The sequence below is a fragment of the Triticum aestivum genome, chromosome 7B (assembly GCF_018294505.1).
Source record: "Triticum aestivum cultivar Chinese Spring chromosome 7B, IWGSC CS RefSeq v2.1, whole genome shotgun sequence".
In the NCBI taxonomy this organism is placed as follows: Eukaryota; Viridiplantae; Streptophyta; class Magnoliopsida; order Poales; family Poaceae; genus Triticum; species Triticum aestivum.
Genome location: NC_057813.1, coordinates 558,263,921 through 558,281,095, shown reverse-complemented (window position 1 = coordinate 558,281,095; position 17,175 = coordinate 558,263,921). Strand labels below are relative to the sequence as shown.

General features: G+C 46.7%; 3 protein-coding genes across 5 annotated transcripts; 2 read left to right on the top strand and 1 right to left on the bottom strand.

Moving 5' to 3' along the window:
- The first annotated feature begins 988 nt into the window (after positions 1–988).
- Positions 989–3,750, top strand: LOC123156907 (peptidyl-prolyl cis-trans isomerase CYP19-4). 2 transcript variants are annotated; one of them, XM_044575099.1, is made up of 7 exons: positions 989–1,267; positions 1,510–1,582; positions 1,952–1,999; positions 2,090–2,113; positions 2,968–3,150; positions 3,257–3,332; positions 3,426–3,750. In XM_044575099.1, exons 1-7 carry the CDS (start codon positions 1,169–1,171, stop codon positions 3,562–3,564), a joined length of 642 nt encoding a protein of 213 aa, XP_044431034.1. In that variant the 5' UTR covers positions 989–1,168; the 3' UTR covers positions 3,565–3,750. The 2 variants fall into 2 exon arrangements, with proteins under 2 accessions (XP_044431034.1, XP_044431033.1); XM_044575098.1 differs by having other exon boundaries at positions 1,053–1,282.
- Positions 3,751–4,583: 833 nt separating this feature from the next.
- LOC123162566 (protein METHYLENE BLUE SENSITIVITY 1) lies at positions 4,584–5,911 on the top strand. The gene is made up of 2 exons (XM_044580341.1): positions 4,584–5,062; positions 5,714–5,911. Exons 1-2 carry the CDS (start codon positions 4,722–4,724, stop codon positions 5,727–5,729), a joined length of 357 nt encoding a protein of 118 aa, XP_044436276.1. The 5' UTR covers positions 4,584–4,721; the 3' UTR covers positions 5,730–5,911.
- Positions 5,912–6,778: 867 nt separating this feature from the next.
- LOC123162565 (WAT1-related protein At3g45870) lies at positions 6,779–9,763 on the bottom strand. Of its 2 annotated transcripts, none has more exons than XM_044580340.1 (8): positions 9,320–9,763; positions 9,159–9,221; positions 8,924–9,040; positions 8,502–8,787; positions 8,247–8,402; positions 7,971–8,122; positions 7,220–7,670; positions 6,779–7,101 (listed from the first exon to the last, which is right to left on the bottom strand). In XM_044580340.1, exons 1-7 carry the CDS (start codon positions 9,574–9,576, stop codon positions 7,502–7,504), a joined length of 1,200 nt encoding a protein of 399 aa, XP_044436275.1. In that variant the 5' UTR covers positions 9,577–9,763; the 3' UTR covers positions 6,779–7,101; positions 7,220–7,501. The 2 variants fall into 2 exon arrangements, with proteins under 2 accessions (XP_044436275.1, XP_044436274.1); XM_044580339.1 differs by having other exon boundaries at positions 6,779–7,098; positions 9,320–9,761.
- Positions 9,764–17,175: the final 7,412 nt, after the last annotated feature.

The following is a 17,175-nucleotide window of genomic DNA, read 5'->3' as shown; positions in this document are numbered from 1 at the left end:
ACTGTTAGCGTCTCCTAGTCTGCATCGACGACTTCCCAACCGCTGCTTCTACATGCTCATGGATTTCAAAAAGTTAGGATCGTCGATACGGAGGCCCAGAGGCGGCATCAAGCTATGCTCACGACCCGCCGCCGATGGATGCGGGAGGAAGAAGACTTCGGCACTCGAAGATTTTGAATGTATTTATATTTTGTTCTGTAAGGGTGTCTTTTTATAAGGACTGATGATACTTAATATATGATTTTATGTCTTCCGCAAAATAATAATAATATAGAACCACATATGTGCTATAAAATACTTTCTCTGTTTCAAAATAAGTGTCATGAGTTTAGTTCAAGAAACTAAAATCACAGCAAACACGTGGTACACCTACTTGGCTACTTACCAGACGACCAACATGATAGAATTGTAGCAAATCCCAGTTGTTAATTAACTGCAAAATTTACATGTAATTATCTCCATAAATCATATAATTCTTGTTTACCCCATCCTCACTGAATAATGTCCAACAATATGTTTTCTCCGTTCCAAAATAAGTGTCATGGTTTTAGTTCAAAACCACGACACTTATTGTTGAACGGTGGGAGTAGGCATTACAAGGTAGAAAGGCGTCAACTCTCTAAAAAAGTAAAATATTTGTGTGCTTCTTTGTGAAGGGTGAAATATTGTGTTAGAAGAGAGAGAACGTTTTTTTTTCTGTTTTGTGCATGAGAGAGGGAAAGGGTTAGTAGTAGGGTTGTGCGAGATTATATTTTGGTACCCGCTGAAATTACCGAAAGTTTGGTGATTTTTTAATCATATTTTATATTCCCTCCGTTCGAAAATACTTGTCTGAGAAATGGTTGTAAGACAAGTATTTTTCTGACGGAGGGAATACTAGTTATTAGAAATTGATAAAATAAGAAAAAGTGAGTGGAATTTGGTGTTTTTTGGGGAGGAGTGGAATTTGGTGTTGGGGTTGCTGTTGCAAAGCAAAAGAGCAGTCATGAGTGTGGTCGGGGGCGAGCAGCTTGTGAGGCCGTGGTCTGACAGTTCGACCCCACCTGTCAGCCGAACGAGCAGCTCTGTTTATCTCGCCCGTGGACTCTCCCTCTCGGAGACTGCGTAGTGGAACGAGTAAACAGATCTGCTCTCCCTCTCTCTCTCATCCGCGGCGATACGATCCAAGATGGCGATGAGGGCGTGGAGGAGGAGCGCGGCGGCGAGGGCCCCGGCGCACCTGTGCCTGTGGCTGGCGCTCGTCGCCGCCACCCTGGTGCTCGCCCAGGTGCTCATCCACCTCGTCCGTCTTCCGCGAACCCATCCCCTTACTTTTCCGCTTGCCGATTTGTTCGCCGATCTGATCGTTTCTCTGATACGGTTAATCGTTGCCCTCGCGCTGATGTCTGAACCTGTCTGCCGCGGATCCGGATGGCTTATATGTCTTCGGCGCTGCTGATTTGTTAGGGTTTGGTGTGGTTGGTGTCTCTGTATGGGATGCGTACTTACGATTTTCTTCCTTGTTTTCAGGGCAAGAAATCCAACCTGTCTGAGGTGACGCACAAGGTCTACTTCGACATCGAGATCGACGGCAAGCCCGCAGGTCTGTGCTGAACCCCTGGCCACAAATTTGTTTTCATATCAGCGGGATGTATCATCCCAGTATGGGGCAGGCAGTAGACTGCTACTAATACAACCGATATTGCATGCCTGATTCCTAGTCCTAGCCTAGAAAGCACGGTTTGTAGTTACACTTCGAGTGATTCCTTTTGATTAGGATCGTCGAAAAATGTGAGATTGACATTGAAATTGAATTTCCATGTTTAGATGGCTGCACTGCACCTAATTTTGTTTTATGTTTAGTGAGAAAAATATTCACTGGTGTGCTATGCATGTACGTTCTTAATGGTTTAACTCCTTTTCATTGTTTGATTGATCCGCTGGCATTTAAATTGATTCTGAATTGTCATAGGTCGGGTTGTCATGGGACTTTTCGGCAAGGCTGTTCCTAAAACCGCAGGTATCATCTCCTTACTGTTTGAGTTAAAAACCACGTACTCATCTATTGGATGACAGAAATGCTAATGGCTTGATATCTTTTGTTCTACAGAGAACTTCAGAGCACTCTGCACAGGTATGCTTCCCTACCACTTGCGCTGTTTTCTATATGTTATAAGCGTTATGCCGTCTGCTTGTTGAAGTTTCTAGATGATTAGTCTGATGGCAAGGCTGGCTATTGGAATAAAATTTGCTCTATACAATCACAGTTGCTTTGTTATTTTGGCTCACATCTTAAAGTAATTTAGCCAATCAAATGTAATTGGCTTCCTCAGAAAGTCAAAACATAATTGTACAGTGGAAATTATATACTGTAACTAATTTGATGCATGCTATGCTTGTAACATGGAAACGTTGCTTGCCTTTTTCTTATAAAAGAAGGAAGCTATCTGTATTGTTCCCTTGTTATTTCAAATCCAAGTATACCTTTCTAGACACGACAACGTAGAGAGAATGGTGGCAGCCTGTTTGCCTGCAAATTTTTGGGCATGATCTGTTTAAATCCCAAGCTCCCTAGAGCATCATTGAAGGGTTCTAAGTTGTATGTTCTACACAGTCTCTAGTAGTAGCCCTGTGTGTGGATTTTGATTGTTCATCCCTCCTCTACCATGGTTCTAAAAAAAATCCCTGTACCATACAAGTGCCCAAATATGAATGTCAATAAGAAAAAAGAGAAGAAATAGATAACTGGTTGAATTTGTAGTTGGCTGGTGCCTAGCTGAATATATCAGAGTATTTTACTTCATGGAAAAAGGTGGATAAATGTTGTCATACTCTTCATATTCCACCATAGAGTATTACGAAAGCCTATCATTATTTACTGCATATATCATTATATTCAGAATATCTGCTTTATTAGTACTACAGTCTGTATGGTAGCTTGATATCTGCCAGTGGTTGCTGACCATGCCCCACTTAATTGTCATACAGGTGAGAAAGGCATGGGCAACAGCGGCAAACCTCTCCACTACAAGGGGAGTTCGTTCCACAGAATTATCCCCAGCTTCATGATCCAAGGAGGGGACTTCACTCTTGGCGATGGAAGGGGCGGTGAATCAATCTATGGCACAAAGTTCGCCGATGAGAACTTCAAGCTCAAGCACACTGGACCAGGTAATGATCCGTGTTTCTTGAAATCCAGTTCCAACTGCAAGTGAACGATAGAATGATAGCCGGGGTTAAGATGTCCTCCTTTTTCATTGACTGGTTGTTGGTGCAGGCTACCTTTCCATGGCCAATGCTGGGAGAGATACCAATGGATCCCAGTTCTTCATCACCACTGTAACCACGAGCTGGTAATTTTCATGACTCTGTGATTGCAGCAGTTTGTACTAAGCCTTTTATTCTGCTTGAACTTTGTTGTTGATGATCTACATTTTGTATGTTAGGTTGGACGGCAAGCACGTCGTGTTCGGCAAGGTGTTGTCTGGAATGGACGTGGTCTACAAGGTTGAGGCCGAGGGCAAGCAGAACGGGACGCCAAAGAGCAAGGTTGTCATTGCCGACAGCGGTGAAGTGCCGCTGTGATGAGACCTGAAATGGGCTCTGGTGGAAGCTACGGTGACTAGTTTTCGTTGTAGAACCGTTACTAGCCGGTCTGTTTTTTGTTTTCGTGTACTTTCGTGTGAAATTCAGACGACAAGGATTCTCTTGCTATAAGAAAGTATAATGACTTGCCTACCCGTGATCTGGCTGGCAACTTTGAAGGCATCACACACCACCGTTTTGTTGTCAGCATCTCTTTTTCTGCATATTTGCTGGGGTTATTTACCTCAGAGAAAGTGCCGTTATGCGCCTTTTAATCTGAACGATAAATGTTCATCAGCAAACAAAATATTCCTGCTTAGTACCTTCGTTGGAAACGCATGAATCTAACAGTAATTCTATACTGTAAAAAATCTCTGTAGAAACACTTCCGGCCTTTATAATGAAACAGCTCACACTTTTCTAGCCTGAAAGCAGTTCAAGCACTGCCCCTATGGGTCTATCCAAATGCTGCACCTTTGTGTCGATAAAGCTCCACCACCGGCCCCGTAGAGGAGAAGAATCTCCAACAAACCTCAACCACCACACACTACAGTAGCTTATTTTTTTTTTGACGCGCACAGTAGTATTCTCTTTGCCTCGCAGAAATAGAAATATTCTCATACGATAAGAAAAAGAAATAGAAATATTCTGTTCTACCACGCCTCTCACATATGATAAAATCCTATTTCTTGTTCTCATAGGATAATCTACAATCCTCGTTTTCTGGTACGAGAGACACTATAATGAATGAATACATCCCCTAAAAATAAATAAATAAATAAATAAATGAAAACATAAAAAACGAATAGAGCCCGTGGCTTAAATAAAGAATAGAAAAAAAAAGAGTTATGCAAAGACACGGCGAGCAACCCTAGAAGCCGCATCTTCCATCCAACCAACATATGTTTCTTCCAAAAAGGAATCCTACAATCATCATCAGGGCCGCTGGCTCCAGATCGGACGGCGGAGCGAGCACAGCCGCGCCCCAGGGGGCCTAATAATTGGCGCCCCCCATCCGCCCCCGAGCCGCCCCCAACCCCCGTCCCGTCAAACGCAAAGAAGACAAGCGCAACAAGTAGGGTTAGGAGAGGAGGAGTCGGCGGCGGCGGCGGAAAGCGAGAGCGGGTCGTCGGAAGGAACCGCCCTCGTCGTCGGAGATGACGGGCAAGGCGAAGCCGAAGAAGCACACGGCCAAGGAGATCGCGGCGAAGATCGACGCGGCGACGACCAACCGCGGCGGGGGCAAGGCCGGGCAGAAGGACCGGCTCGGGCAGGAGAAGGGCGGCCACGCCAAGATGGAGTGCCCGCTCTGCAAGGTGACAGCCCCGGACGTCAAGTCGATGCAGATCCACCACGAGGCGCGCCACCCCAAGCTCCCCTTCGACCCGGACAAGATCAACAACCTGCACGGCTCCACCGCCGCCGCGCCCGCCGCGGCGGCCGTCGCGTCCACCTCCAAGCCCAAGCCCGGCATCCGCGGCAGCCTCAAGAAGACGGGGTAATCTAAACCCCCCTACCCTACCTTGCATCCAAACCCCCCTATGGTCGTCCGATCTGCGGTGGTCGTCGCCTGCATCTGCTGTCTTAGTTTACTACTGCCGCTGATGCTGCCGTTGCTGCTGCTCTAAATTATTGCCGCTGTTGCTGCTGCCGATGCGTGTGGTGTGTCGTGTGATAGATGCGTGATTTCTTTTCCCTGTATACTTGAGGCCGTGTGGCCTCGTCGCCATGTTTAATTACCTGTCGCTACTCTAAGATGCTGGCAAATTGTTTGCTGATATTAATGTCTAGTGGCGCTCGAGCGATCTGAAAAGATCTGCTGTCGAGCCAGTTCCTCCAATTGGCTGCTAAAGTGCATGAATCGGGGATTTGCGCTTGTGTTAGTGTCCTCGGTGCGCCGTGAGAAGTATTGATTTAGTTGTCCCTTTTTTAGCAAGGGAACAACATCGTTTCCATACACAAATCCATGCTTTAGAATGCTCAACTCTCCTTTTTTCTTCGTGCCATGCGGTTCCTTATGCCATGTTCATTATGCATCATCGATCGATCGGTCAGAATTGGTCTCCTGGGAGTATGGTTGATACTCCTGGTGGTATCACTGGCAGCCTAGCTGCTCTCAGTTTGATGATGAATGAATCTGCCATTGCAGCGATGAACAGAAATGAGGCCTCCACAGCTTCAAGCGCCTCTTCTAAGTCTCTGTTTGCCGTCGCAATGGATTGTTATGACTACTGTCTTGTTTGGTCGGTCGTTTTAAGATATTTGGTTGTCTTGTAATCGGATATATTATGTGCTCCAGAACATCTGGGATGAGCTAAACTGAGCCTAAATAACTGGTTGCTGTCAATTTGCTTGGTACCTAGAAGGGTGGCAACTGATGTTGTGGGATAAACACCTTAACTAATCGCTGCCCTTTATAACAATGATGAATAGTCTAGTGTTGTTGATAAACACCTTAGTTATTGCATTGCCCACTGAAGAGGCATTGCAATGATGTGATATTATGATATGCTTGATACCGAATCCTTGATGCTTCAAGCAATGGTGAGAAGTACTTTTCTACCATTCTGAAATTATGTCAGCCATGAAACTAGGGCCTAGTAAGAACTGGGCCTAGTACTCTCTCCGAACCTAAATGTAAGTCTACAAGCTGTAGACCACATACCGAATGTAGAATGTAGTCTTTATAGTGGAATCTCTAAAAGGACTTGTATTTAGGAAAGTAAATTGTTACCTCGAGGTCGTAGGTCCATTCACTGGTGTGACTTCTCTTCTCTAAACCTGGTTTTGGCTTTTTAAAGCGAGACAACATTCTGTGTTACCCTCACTTATGTTTTGCAATAGTGCTGCTTAACTGGAATCTGCACGCCGGAATTCCCTTTGGAATAACCAGTGTTGCTTAAGGGTTATGTTTGGAGCGCATCAATATTGTAGGAATTGTGTAAATGGGATTGCTTATGCATTGGGTAGCTGAAAACATTTTACGTTCCAGTCGACTTTGGCTTCCAATGGCTGCGTTTTTTTCTTCCTCGCCATGCCGACGCTTCCTCCCTCACACACTACGACCTGTGCTGTCCCTTGTGGCGAGCCCTTGCTGATGGCACCACAACCTGTCGCCAGAAAATGTAGGAAAAATAACATGGCCAAGTACTACATCCGTTCGGTTCACAGTATATGGAAGAACAAATACTAAATTTGTCTATATACATACAAATCAGGAAAAAGTTAGAACATCTCATAATAGTGAGCGAAGGGAGTAAAACATAAGCAGTTGGGCGACACAAGATGGCTTTCTAACCGTGTCAACAATTTACATCGCAAGAGGCACAACAGTGGAAGGCAGATACAACAGAAGCAAAGTAAGAACACTCCAGCGGCCTGATGTGCCAAAGAATTTGGAGCTCCTACTTTGATTTTTCCAGCTCCAGACATAATTGCTTTGCAAGTATGGCACGATGAAAATTGGAAATCATCACAGAAGAACAGTTTGTCTTATACTGTATTGCAGAGTCGGTGCCCTGGCAGTAACGGAAGCTGCTGACGCAAAAGATAAAATGCAAGTTAACAACAGCAATCATGGCAACCATATGCCAATTAAGCAATTACAATGATAGCTAACGAACTATTAACAAGTTGGGTTCGATGAAGTAATTACCTTTGATCACTGAAGCTGTTCCTTGACCCATGAAGACAACTGCTGAAACTGAACTATCATCGCACATCGTTAGCCAGTGCCAATAGCATCTAGGAAAACGATAATTGCGACACATTTCGATTCCAGCTTATGTTGAGGGTATTTGGGTATGAGCCTTAATGATGTAACCTAATCCAATGGTAGAGAAGGTAACTACAAGCTTTCTGATACTAATATACAACGTAATTCTGCTGATGCTGCTGTTATGAAAAAAAAAAAAACACAGTGGACTCTCGTCGAGTCTCAGGGATCGATTGAGCTGGAATTTTCCTGTCTCTTGGGAGCTGGCGCATCCTCCACCTCCACAAGAAGAGGATTCAGATAACCAGACATCAGTATTCTCTGCGCCTCATTGTAACGGGCCCAAGTAACCAGGTATAGACCAGCAATGATGAAGACTCCTCCAATGAGGCTGCAAGTAGTTCACAAGGTGGGTATTTAGTTCTGCATAAATTCGTGGGAATTCTATAGCCCATAAGTGAGGCAAACTAATAAAAAAAAAGTCAAATTTCAGTAACGGTATCCATGGAAAACAACACCAGTTTACGCCAAGCACCATTGCCATTATGTCATACCATTTTGCTTGAAAGAGCACCAAGCTCAACCGATAAACACAATGCAAAATAACCAATTCGAATTACCCGAAACTTGACGACTCATGATGTGACAATGTTCAAATAACACATAGGGTAGAGTGTTGGTTGGTCCATACCTTCCTAGATAGATTGGGGTACCAAGAAAAAGAGTTGAGAGGATGGTAGAGCATGCTGGTTGGAGCGGATTGTAGAGGGCGACCAGAGAAGGTCCGAGAATTTTATTCGCCCAAGTCATGATTGCGTAGTTGAGACAAGACGCAACAACTCCCTGTTGGTTGCAAGCAAGAAATGTGGTTAGAACAAGCTCGGAGAGGTTAGCACATCGTAGCATGGTCATACAAGTTCTATTGTAATCCTAAAGGGCGGCCATAGATTATTATTCAGATACTCACAGCATATAGAACGGCTATGATTTCTGTCCCTGTCAGTGCCCACTCATGGAGCCCGTTGGTTGCAAATACCCCAGTCAACACCATGAATATGGTGGCAAATGAGTAAGAATAGGCTGTCAAGGATAAGCTCGCAGGATATTTTACTAACACCGGGGCCTGGAAACAGTCACAGCAGAAAAGGACACAAATTCAGATGTAATTCTCATTAAGAGCAAAAAACTATCATGAAGCTGAAAACAACCCAATCTGCATCACCTGTATGACAAGATAAGCTCCCATGAGGAAGCAGTTGCCTAAGAGGCACAGGACACCGAGGTTCCAGGTTCCAAAATTGAACTGGAGCGTGGTTGGCGTCAGCCACTGAGCAGGATAGGAACTGCCGCTCCATGACGCGCCGGCGCCAGACAGCGCATTGGCATCTCCGAGGCCGATCAGGGAGGGGCCTCGGTAGAAGACCATGAGGACGGCGCCGAAGACGCACACGGCCGTGCCGACGACCTTGAAGACGCCGTCTCTGGTGAAGACGTTGATCACTTCGACGCTGGAACAAGATCATTTTGGTAATTCTGTTACGGTTCGGTTCAGCATCTGGTCAGAATCCAGAAATGCATTGACATTTCGTAGTTCGTTACGGTTCAGGTTGGCATTTGCATCCAAGGGTCAGGTTGATTGCTCACCCGACGATTGCGGCCAGGAGGAAGGTGAAGACGGGTATGGCGGGCTGGAACGCGGCGGCGTAGGAGGCGTTGGTGAAGCCGAGGCCGAGCAGGAAGAGGAGCTGGTTACCGAAGATCCTGCACGCCGCCAGAATGTGATGAGTTAGTCGATGGAAGACAGCACGAGACTGAAGAGAGTTATTGTTGCTCGCCCCATCAGGCAGCAGCAGCAGCAGTAGCAGCAGAGGAGAGTTACCCGGTGAACCCAAGGAGCGCGAAGGAGCCGAGCAGCTGCGGGGTGACGGGGCGCCGCACCCTCCTGCGGAAATTCAGAATCCGCACCCGAATAGTATCTAGTCAAATTCGATGTCAATTGGTCCAGATCAGAGCAGCCATGGGGGATGGTACGGTGCGTACCTCTCTCGGAAGTAGGCGGCGGGGGCGAGGAGGGCGAGCGCGACGAGGTCGCGGTAGACGCAGAAGACGATCTGGTTCATGCCGACGTTCAGGACGGACTTGGTGAGGACGTGGTAGCCGCCGTAGGCGAGCTGCGTGAAGGCCATGGCCGCGTGCGCCCGCCACGCCTTGTCCTCCCACAGCCGCAGCCTGTCGCGGCCGCTCATCCCCCACATCGACGACGACCACCGCTGCAGCATCGTCGGCTCCGTCCCCATCCCTTCTCTCTCTGACTCCCTCTCGCGCCGGCCGCTGGGCACTACTCCAGCCTTGCTGGGCTCCGACGAGGCTCCGACTAGGAGAAGCGAATCTCCAGATTTTTCGCCTGCGTGCCGTCGTGGCGGATTTATTGGGGGGAGGTATGCGGCAGGTGGCTGCTGGCTCCACGCACGCAACCTGCCTCTGCAGCAGGCAGTACGGTCGCTGCCATGGTAGCGTGAGCTGTTCCATTTGTTTTATTTTTTAGAAGAAGTTCCATTTGTTTTGGGGAATGACTGAACGAAATCTTTGGGCCGGGCAGCATATTCCATCCACGCACGCAACTACGCACCCACCGTGTACTATTCGGAGTGAGACCTCAACGGAGCTGTACGCCGTGTTTGGTTGAGCTGCTGATTCTTGAAAAGAGAGTGAGACCTCAACGGAGCTACACGGCTGTGTTTAGTTGAGCTGTAGATTCTTCAAAAGCTGTTGTGGAAAAGAAGCTGTGGAGAAGCTGGAGGCTGTTTGGTTAAAACAACCGTGAAACTGTAGATTTGGTTGTGAATTGTCTGTAATGTCCGTGGGCATGAGTGAATATGTTCATATGCAAATTGACCGTAATGCAGTGATCTTACTAACAAAATTGTTCATGCTATTAGTATATATGGTCCAACAAGTAGTTACATGACAATCTGTAGCAAACAACCATCCAATGTACATCAAAATGCAACAAGTATTCATCAATAAACTAGTCACTGTACATCAACATAAGACAATATGCAGTCCACTTTCCATCAATATACAACAATTTGACAAGCAATATGTAGCAATACATCAAAACCCATCCACTGTTCATCACTTCACATGAATTCGGTCACTACCAACGGAGAAAAAAATTCAGGAGGTGAGAGGGGAATAGGGGAAGTGGGAGGAAAGGGGAGGGGAGCACCTACTAAATAGATGGAGGAGGTCACGGTGGGGCGGCCAGAGGCAGCGACGGGGAGGGTGCGGAGGAATGTCGGTGTCAAAACCGGCAGATCTCGGGTAGGGGGGCCCAAGCTGTATGTCTGAGGATCAATGGTGACTATGGGCAAAGGACACAGTGTATACCCAGGTTCGGGCCCTCTTGATGGAGGTAAAACCCTACTCCTGCTTGATTATATTTGAAGAGTATAGGGGTTACAAGAGTTGATCTACCACGAGATCGAGTCGGCTAACCCTAGATTGGCTAGCCTAGCAATGTTGTGATCCTGCCTCCGATCTACCCTTCGGTTTATATAGACACCGGAGGGGCTTAGGGTTGTACAAAGTCGGTTTTACAGAAAGGAATAACATATCCGGACACATATACTTGCCATCCACGCATACGGGAGTCCCTTCCGGACACGAGGGGTGATCTTCTGTCTTGTATCTTGACGGCCCATCAGTCCGGCCCATATCCAAATCCAATAGACCGGTCGTCCGAGGACCCCCTAGTCCAGGACTCTCACAGTAGCCCCTGAACCAGTCTTCAATGATGATATATTCAGTATGCAGATTGTCTTCGGCATTGCAAGGCGGGTTCCATGAATAACATACATCGGCTTCCCTTCGTAAAAGAATTGTATTTGGCTTTTCATAATTAACACAACCCTTAGCCTCCGCCCCAACCACCTTCTTTGATCCCACCTCCGCCTCCATGCCGCCGCCCCGGCTTTGCCCCACATTGGCTAGTCGTGGTTGCACCCTCGACGAAGAAGCAGCCGACGGCCAAACCCCACAGTGGAGGCGTGAAGCGGCCGGCCGGGCTCAACCCGACGACGAATCCATGGGCGAGCAAAAAGGCAAAGCCGACCGTGACTGCTTTGGTCGATTCATCGCAGCCGCCGGCCATGGCAGCTGCATCTGGTCAAGGAATTCCTCCTCCACCTATGTCGTTGCCGCCTGCCATGGAGGAAGACGTGGCCACGCCCACGGCCACCGCCTCCAACGTGCTCGGCAAAATGTTGCAACGGTAAAAAAGTTTCTTTTTCCTCGTGTTTGTTCTTTTAATTTTCAATGAGTAGAATGTGAGGTTAATTATGATGGGAGGAGGAATGGGAAGTGCAATGGACGGCTACATGAACATGATGGGGGGTGCCATAAATGGTGCATTTAGTGGCAACATGGGAAGTGGCTTTGGTGGCAACATGGATGGTGGCTTCGGTGGCATGGGCGGTGGCTTTGGTGGCAACATATATATGGGGGTGGTTTCGGCGGCAACATGAGTGACATGGGAGGTGGCTTTGGTGGCAACATGAGCGGCATGAGAGGTGGCTTCAGCAGCAATAAGAGTGGCATGGGAGTTGGCTTTGGTGACAACATAAGCGGGATGGGAGGTGGCAATGAAAGTGCTTTGATGTCTACTATACAACTTGTTATTGTTGACTCGTGTTGGGCCTCCAAGCGCAGAGTTTTGTAGAACAATAGCAATTTTTCCTCAAGTGCATGACCTAAGTTTTATCAATTCGTGGGAGGCGTATGATGAAGATGGTCTCTCTCAAACAACCCTGTAACCAAATAACAAAGAGTCTCTTGTGTCCCCAACACACCCAATACAATGGCAAATTGTATAGGTGCACTAGTTCGGCGAAGGGATGGTGATACAAGTGTAGTAATGATAGTAGATATTGATTTTTGTAATAGTAACAATAAAAAAGCAAGGTAACGAGTAACAAAAGTAGCACAAACGGTATTGCAGTGCTTGAAAATGAGGCCTAGGGTCTGTACTTTCGCTAGTGCAATCTCTCAACAATGCTAATATAATTGGATCATATAACCATCCCTCAACGTGCTATGAAGAATCACTCCAAAGTTCTTATCTAGCGGAGAATATAAGAAGAAATTGTTTGTAGGGTACGAAACCACCTTAAAGTTATCCTTTCTGGTCGATCTATCCAAGAGTTCGTACTAAAATAACAACATGTTATCCTTTCCGATCGATCTATCTAAAAGTTCATACTAAAATAACACCATATGATACATATCAACCAACTCTAATGTCACTTAGATACTCCAATGTCACCGCGAGTATCCGTGAGTTGATTATACGATATGCATCAAACAATTTCAGATTTATGATAGTCAATCCAACACAAAGAACCTCAAAGAGTGCCCCAAGATTTCTACCAGAGAAACAAAGACAAGAACATGCATCAACCCCTATGCATAGATTACCCCAATGTCACCTCGGGAATCCGCATGTTGAGTGCCAAAACACACATCAAGTGAATCAATATGACACTCCATTGTCACCTTGGGTATTCATAGCAAGACATACATCAAGTGTTCTCAAATCCATAAAAGTATTCAATCTGATAAGAACGAAATCTCAAAGGGTAAACTCAATTCATCACAACAAGATAGAGAGGGGGAAACACCATATGATCCAACTATATTGACGAAGCTCGCGATACATCAATATCGTGGCAAATCAAGAACACGAGAGAGAGAGAGAGAGTTTAAACACATAGCTACTGGTACAAACCCTCAGCCCCGAGGGTGGACCACTCCCTCCTCATCATGGTCGCCACCGGGATATGAAGATGGCCACCAGTGATAATTTCCCCCTCCCGCAAGGTGCCGGAACAGGGTCTAGATTGATTTTTCGTGGCTACAAAGGCTTGCGGCGGCGGAACTTTTGATCTAGGGTTATTTGGGGGGGGGGGTTTATTTATTTATAGGATTCTTTGGCATCGGTCTCACGTCCAGATGGGCTTCGAGGTGCCCACTACCCACCAGTATGAGCCAGCCCCCCCTGGCGCACCAAGGTGGGCAGTGGGACCCTCGTGGATCTTCTGGCCCTCCCATGAAGCTTCTAGTGCCTCTTTTCTTCCAAAAAAAATCGTCAAAAAGTTTCGCTCTATTTGGAGAACTTTGATTTCTGCACAAAAAATAACACCACGATAGTTCTGTTGAAAACAGCGTCAATCCATGTTAGTTTCATTTAAATCATACCAAAACCATATAAAATTGTTGTAAACATGGCATGAATACTTCATAAATTATAGATACCTTGGAGACGTATCAGCATCCCCAAGCTTAATTCCTACTCATCCCTGAGTAGGTAAATGATAAAAGAAATAATTTATGTAGTGTGAATGCTAGCATAATGCATAAGTTTGATCAATGGCAATTTCAATCACTTTTTCTAGCATCATAACATCAATTCTTTCTCATAAAACTCATCATGATAAAGTAGCAATCAATTCACATGTTATGATTCAAACAATGCCTTCTCTTGAAACTTAACAACCTATGTTCTCAGTCACCTAGCAATTGCAATTCAACTTATTCAACAAAGTCTAAGTAAGAGCTCCATATACTCAATCATCATATAGTCTTCTATGATTGCTAGTACTCAAAGCATATTTTTAGAACAAATGGCATCCATCGAACACAGAGAAAGATAGGGGCTTAATGTTTCGCCTCCAAACTCATTTATCATATAGATAATTGTCAACAATAATAAATCATGATCAAATATATTCGATTGGCCATATGTGCCTAGATCTTTCCCCACCACATGATGCTTGACAACTAGAGAATAATTGAGGTTGAAATGGGAAGCAATACTATTGACTCTTGCATAAAAGTAAATACTGAAAAGTAAAAGATAAGCCCTTCGTAAAGGGAAGCAGAGGTTGTCATGCGCTTTTAATTTTTGGATGCCCAAGCTCTTAATGCAAAGGAACTGTAATGCCCCGAGACCGATGCTTCAGACGCCTTCCATGTTTTTCGAGTTCGTCGTGTGTGCTTCATTTGTTTGTTGCATTTCATCGTTGCATCATCCGCATTGCATCCGCATGTTTTCATAAAACTTGCATCCGCTTGTAGTTGCCGCTTAACGCTTCTCTTCGCTTGTCATCGTTGACCGTTCTGAGACCAACCACCCACTTGCACGCGACCACCTAACCCCTCTTGCCAGCTCTCAGACCCCTCGCGCACGCGTCCGAAAGTCCCCCGAACCCGACCCGAGCTGTCATGACCAATGAGTCCGGATCATCCCCTAACGTCTATAAAACATCTCCGTTTTATTATCTGGACTATCTAACCTAGTTATTCTCGATCGCCCGATTATGATCGGACGGACCGGGTTAACCCTACCCTAATCCCTACCTATATATATAGTCTAACCCTATCCCTATCCCATCCATTCCTCCCCTATCCTATCACCGCCGCCGCCACTTCGTTTTCCTCGGGATCCCTCCCAATCCAGCCGACCCGACCATCTCCCTCGTTTTCAGCGCTGTCCAACCCATCGATCCAACCACCACATAGCCTCACGCTTGAGCACCTCGTCCCTGCCTCCGGCCACGTTGCCGACCGTCTCCGGCGAACCCAACAGATGAGTTGCCGCCCGTCTCCTCTTTCTCTCCCCTGTTTCCCTCTCATTCCTTCTCTAATCTCTCTCCCTTCCTCGTTTGAATTCTTATCTGCCAGGAGACGAACGGGGCTCGCCCCTGCTGCCATGGACGCCAGCAACCGGAGCCGTCGTGTGTGTCCTTCCCGTCCCTGCCGTTCGTACCGCTCGATTGGGTTGCCTCCGCCCGGATCCCCTCGCCCCGGCTGTCCGTGCTTGCCTCCTGCCGCAGGGCCTCGTCTCTGTTTCGATCAGACGAACGAAGCTGTCGCTGCCCGCTTCGTCAGTTTCAGGACGCGACCGCTGCTCGTGTTGACCACACCCTGAACCGCCCGAGGCCTCCTGCCTCCCTGATGCTCGTCGCCGAGAACCAGTGCTCCAAGGCAGGCCCTTCTGCAGCTCCTCGTCGCCTCCCTCTCCTTCTTCCCTGGTTCTTCCTTCTCCTTAACCTCGCGGTCTCTCTCTGTCTTCAGGACGAACATGAGGAGCCTCGTTCGCACCATGGAGCCCTGCCTCGCCGGATCCGAGGTGGATCCATCCATCCCCGCCGTTTCCCGCGACCCTTCCTGGCCGGATCCCGCCGCCGCGCTGCCGTTCCTCGCCCCGCGCCGTCGACCTGCTGCAAGCGCCCCGCGTCCCTCTGCTTCCTCCACAAACACGAGCATAGCACCAACCGCTCGCCCCGTTGACCGCGCCCTTGACCGTATGCGCCTGGGCCACCTCCCCATCGCCAGATTTGGCCCAACCGCTCCTCTGCTTCAGCCCGGCAGCGCCCTGCCGGCCTGCCTCTTCCACCGACCGGGCCAGGCCCAATGTGACCAGAACCCCAACCCAGCACCCAGCAGTTTCAGCCTAGTGTTGTTTTTTTCCTGTTGCTGCGAATTTAGACATTATCCAGTGTATTACAGTTTTATAGAAAACCCCCTGTAGTTCATGCATTAATAACTCATTAATCGTGCATCGGATTAAAATGATTCAAGCATGTAAAATGCTTAGATTTTTGTGTAGATTAATGATTTCCCACTTTCATCCATGTTAAATATGTTTAAACTAGCTGTTTGTTTAATTTTGCATAACTGCCATGCTAAAATGATTTATTTCATAACTAAATAACCGTAGCTCGGATTTAATTAAACTTTATATGCAAATGGGGTGGAAAAATGCATAGAATAACATGGTCCACTTTATTTTCCTGTTTAACAACTCTAAAATATGGTTTAGGGCAGAACAGTACCAAACTCAAAATATGCACATGGGGATTTTTCGGAATTATTGTTTTGTTGTTCCGGCCTCATTTAAACTTGCTTAGATAGGTAGTTTTATTATGCCTCACCTCTTGCCATGTTAACCAACATTTAATATTGATGCGTACATAACCGAGAGAGAACTAAATAAGTCATGTGGTGTTTCATCAATATGCAACTCGTTGCATATTGAGCTCCACTTAATTTTTAGTACTGCTTGTTGCACTTTACCATGCCATGCCTCATTAAACCGGACATGCATCATACTTGATTGTGCATCATGCCATGTTTATGCTTGTGCATTTACCATGTTGTTTCTTTCTTTCCGGTGTTGCTTCTTAGTTCCGGTAATGTTGCGGTTGTGAGGATTCGTTTGACTACTCCCGTTTGTCTTCGTCATGGACTCATTCTTCTTCCTTGCGGGATTTCAGGCAAGATGACCGTCACCTTGGATCTCACTACTATCATTGCTATGCTAGTTGCTTCGTTCTATCGCTTTGCTGCGCTACCTATCTTTTGCTCATCAAGCCTCCCAAATTGCCATGAACCTCTAACCTTTTCACCCTTCCTAGCAAATCATTGCTTGGCTATGTTACCGCTTTTGCTCAGCCCCTCTTATAGCGTTGTTAGTTGCAGGTGAAGTTGAAGATTTCTTCATGGTGGACAGGATTATGTTGGGATATCACAATATCTCTTATTTAATTAATGCATCTATATACTTGGTAAAGGGTGGAAGGCTCGGCCTTATGCCTGGTGTTTTGTTCCACTCTTGCCACCCTAGTTTCCGTCATACCGGTGTTATGTTCCCGGATTTTGCGTTCCTTACGCGGTTGGGTGATTTATGGGACCCCCTTGATAGTTCGCTTTGAATAAAACTCCTCCAGCAAGGCCCAACCTTGGTTTTACCATTTGCCTCACCTAGCCCTTTTTCCCTTGGGTTTCCGGAGCCCAAGGGTCATATTTATTTTAGCCCCCCCGGGCCAATGCTTGTC

What these genes read in the sequence shown, in the direction of transcription:
- LOC123156907 (XM_044575098.1), top strand. Translation starts at nt 1,169, where the DNA reads ATGGCGATGAGGGCGTGGAGGAGGAGCGCGGCGGCGAGGGCCCCGGCG. An exon ending in GGCTGTTCCTAAAACCGCAG is followed by an intron (nt 2,000 to 2,089) that starts GTATCATCTCCT and finishes TTTGTTCTACAG; the next exon opens with AGAACTTCAGAGCACTCTGC. An exon ending in GCTCAAGCACACTGGACCAG is followed by an intron (nt 3,151 to 3,256) that starts GTAATGATCCGT and finishes TTGTTGGTGCAG; the next exon opens with GCTACCTTTCCATGGCCAAT.
- LOC123162566 (XM_044580341.1), top strand. Translation starts at nt 4,722, where the DNA reads ATGACGGGCAAGGCGAAGCCGAAGAAGCACACGGCCAAGGAGATCGCG.
- LOC123162565 (XM_044580340.1), bottom strand. Translation starts at nt 9,576, where the DNA reads ATGGGGACGGAGCCGACGATGCTGCAGCGGTGGTCGTCGTCGATGTGG. An exon ending in GAGCTTATCTTGTCATACAG is followed by an intron (nt 8,403 to 8,501) that starts GTGATGCAGATT and finishes GACTGTTTCCAG; the next exon opens with GCCCCGGTGTTAGTAAAATA. An exon ending in TCATAGCCGTTCTATATGCT is followed by an intron (nt 8,123 to 8,246) that starts GTGAGTATCTGA and finishes TGCAACCAACAG; the next exon opens with GGAGTTGTTGCGTCTTGTCT.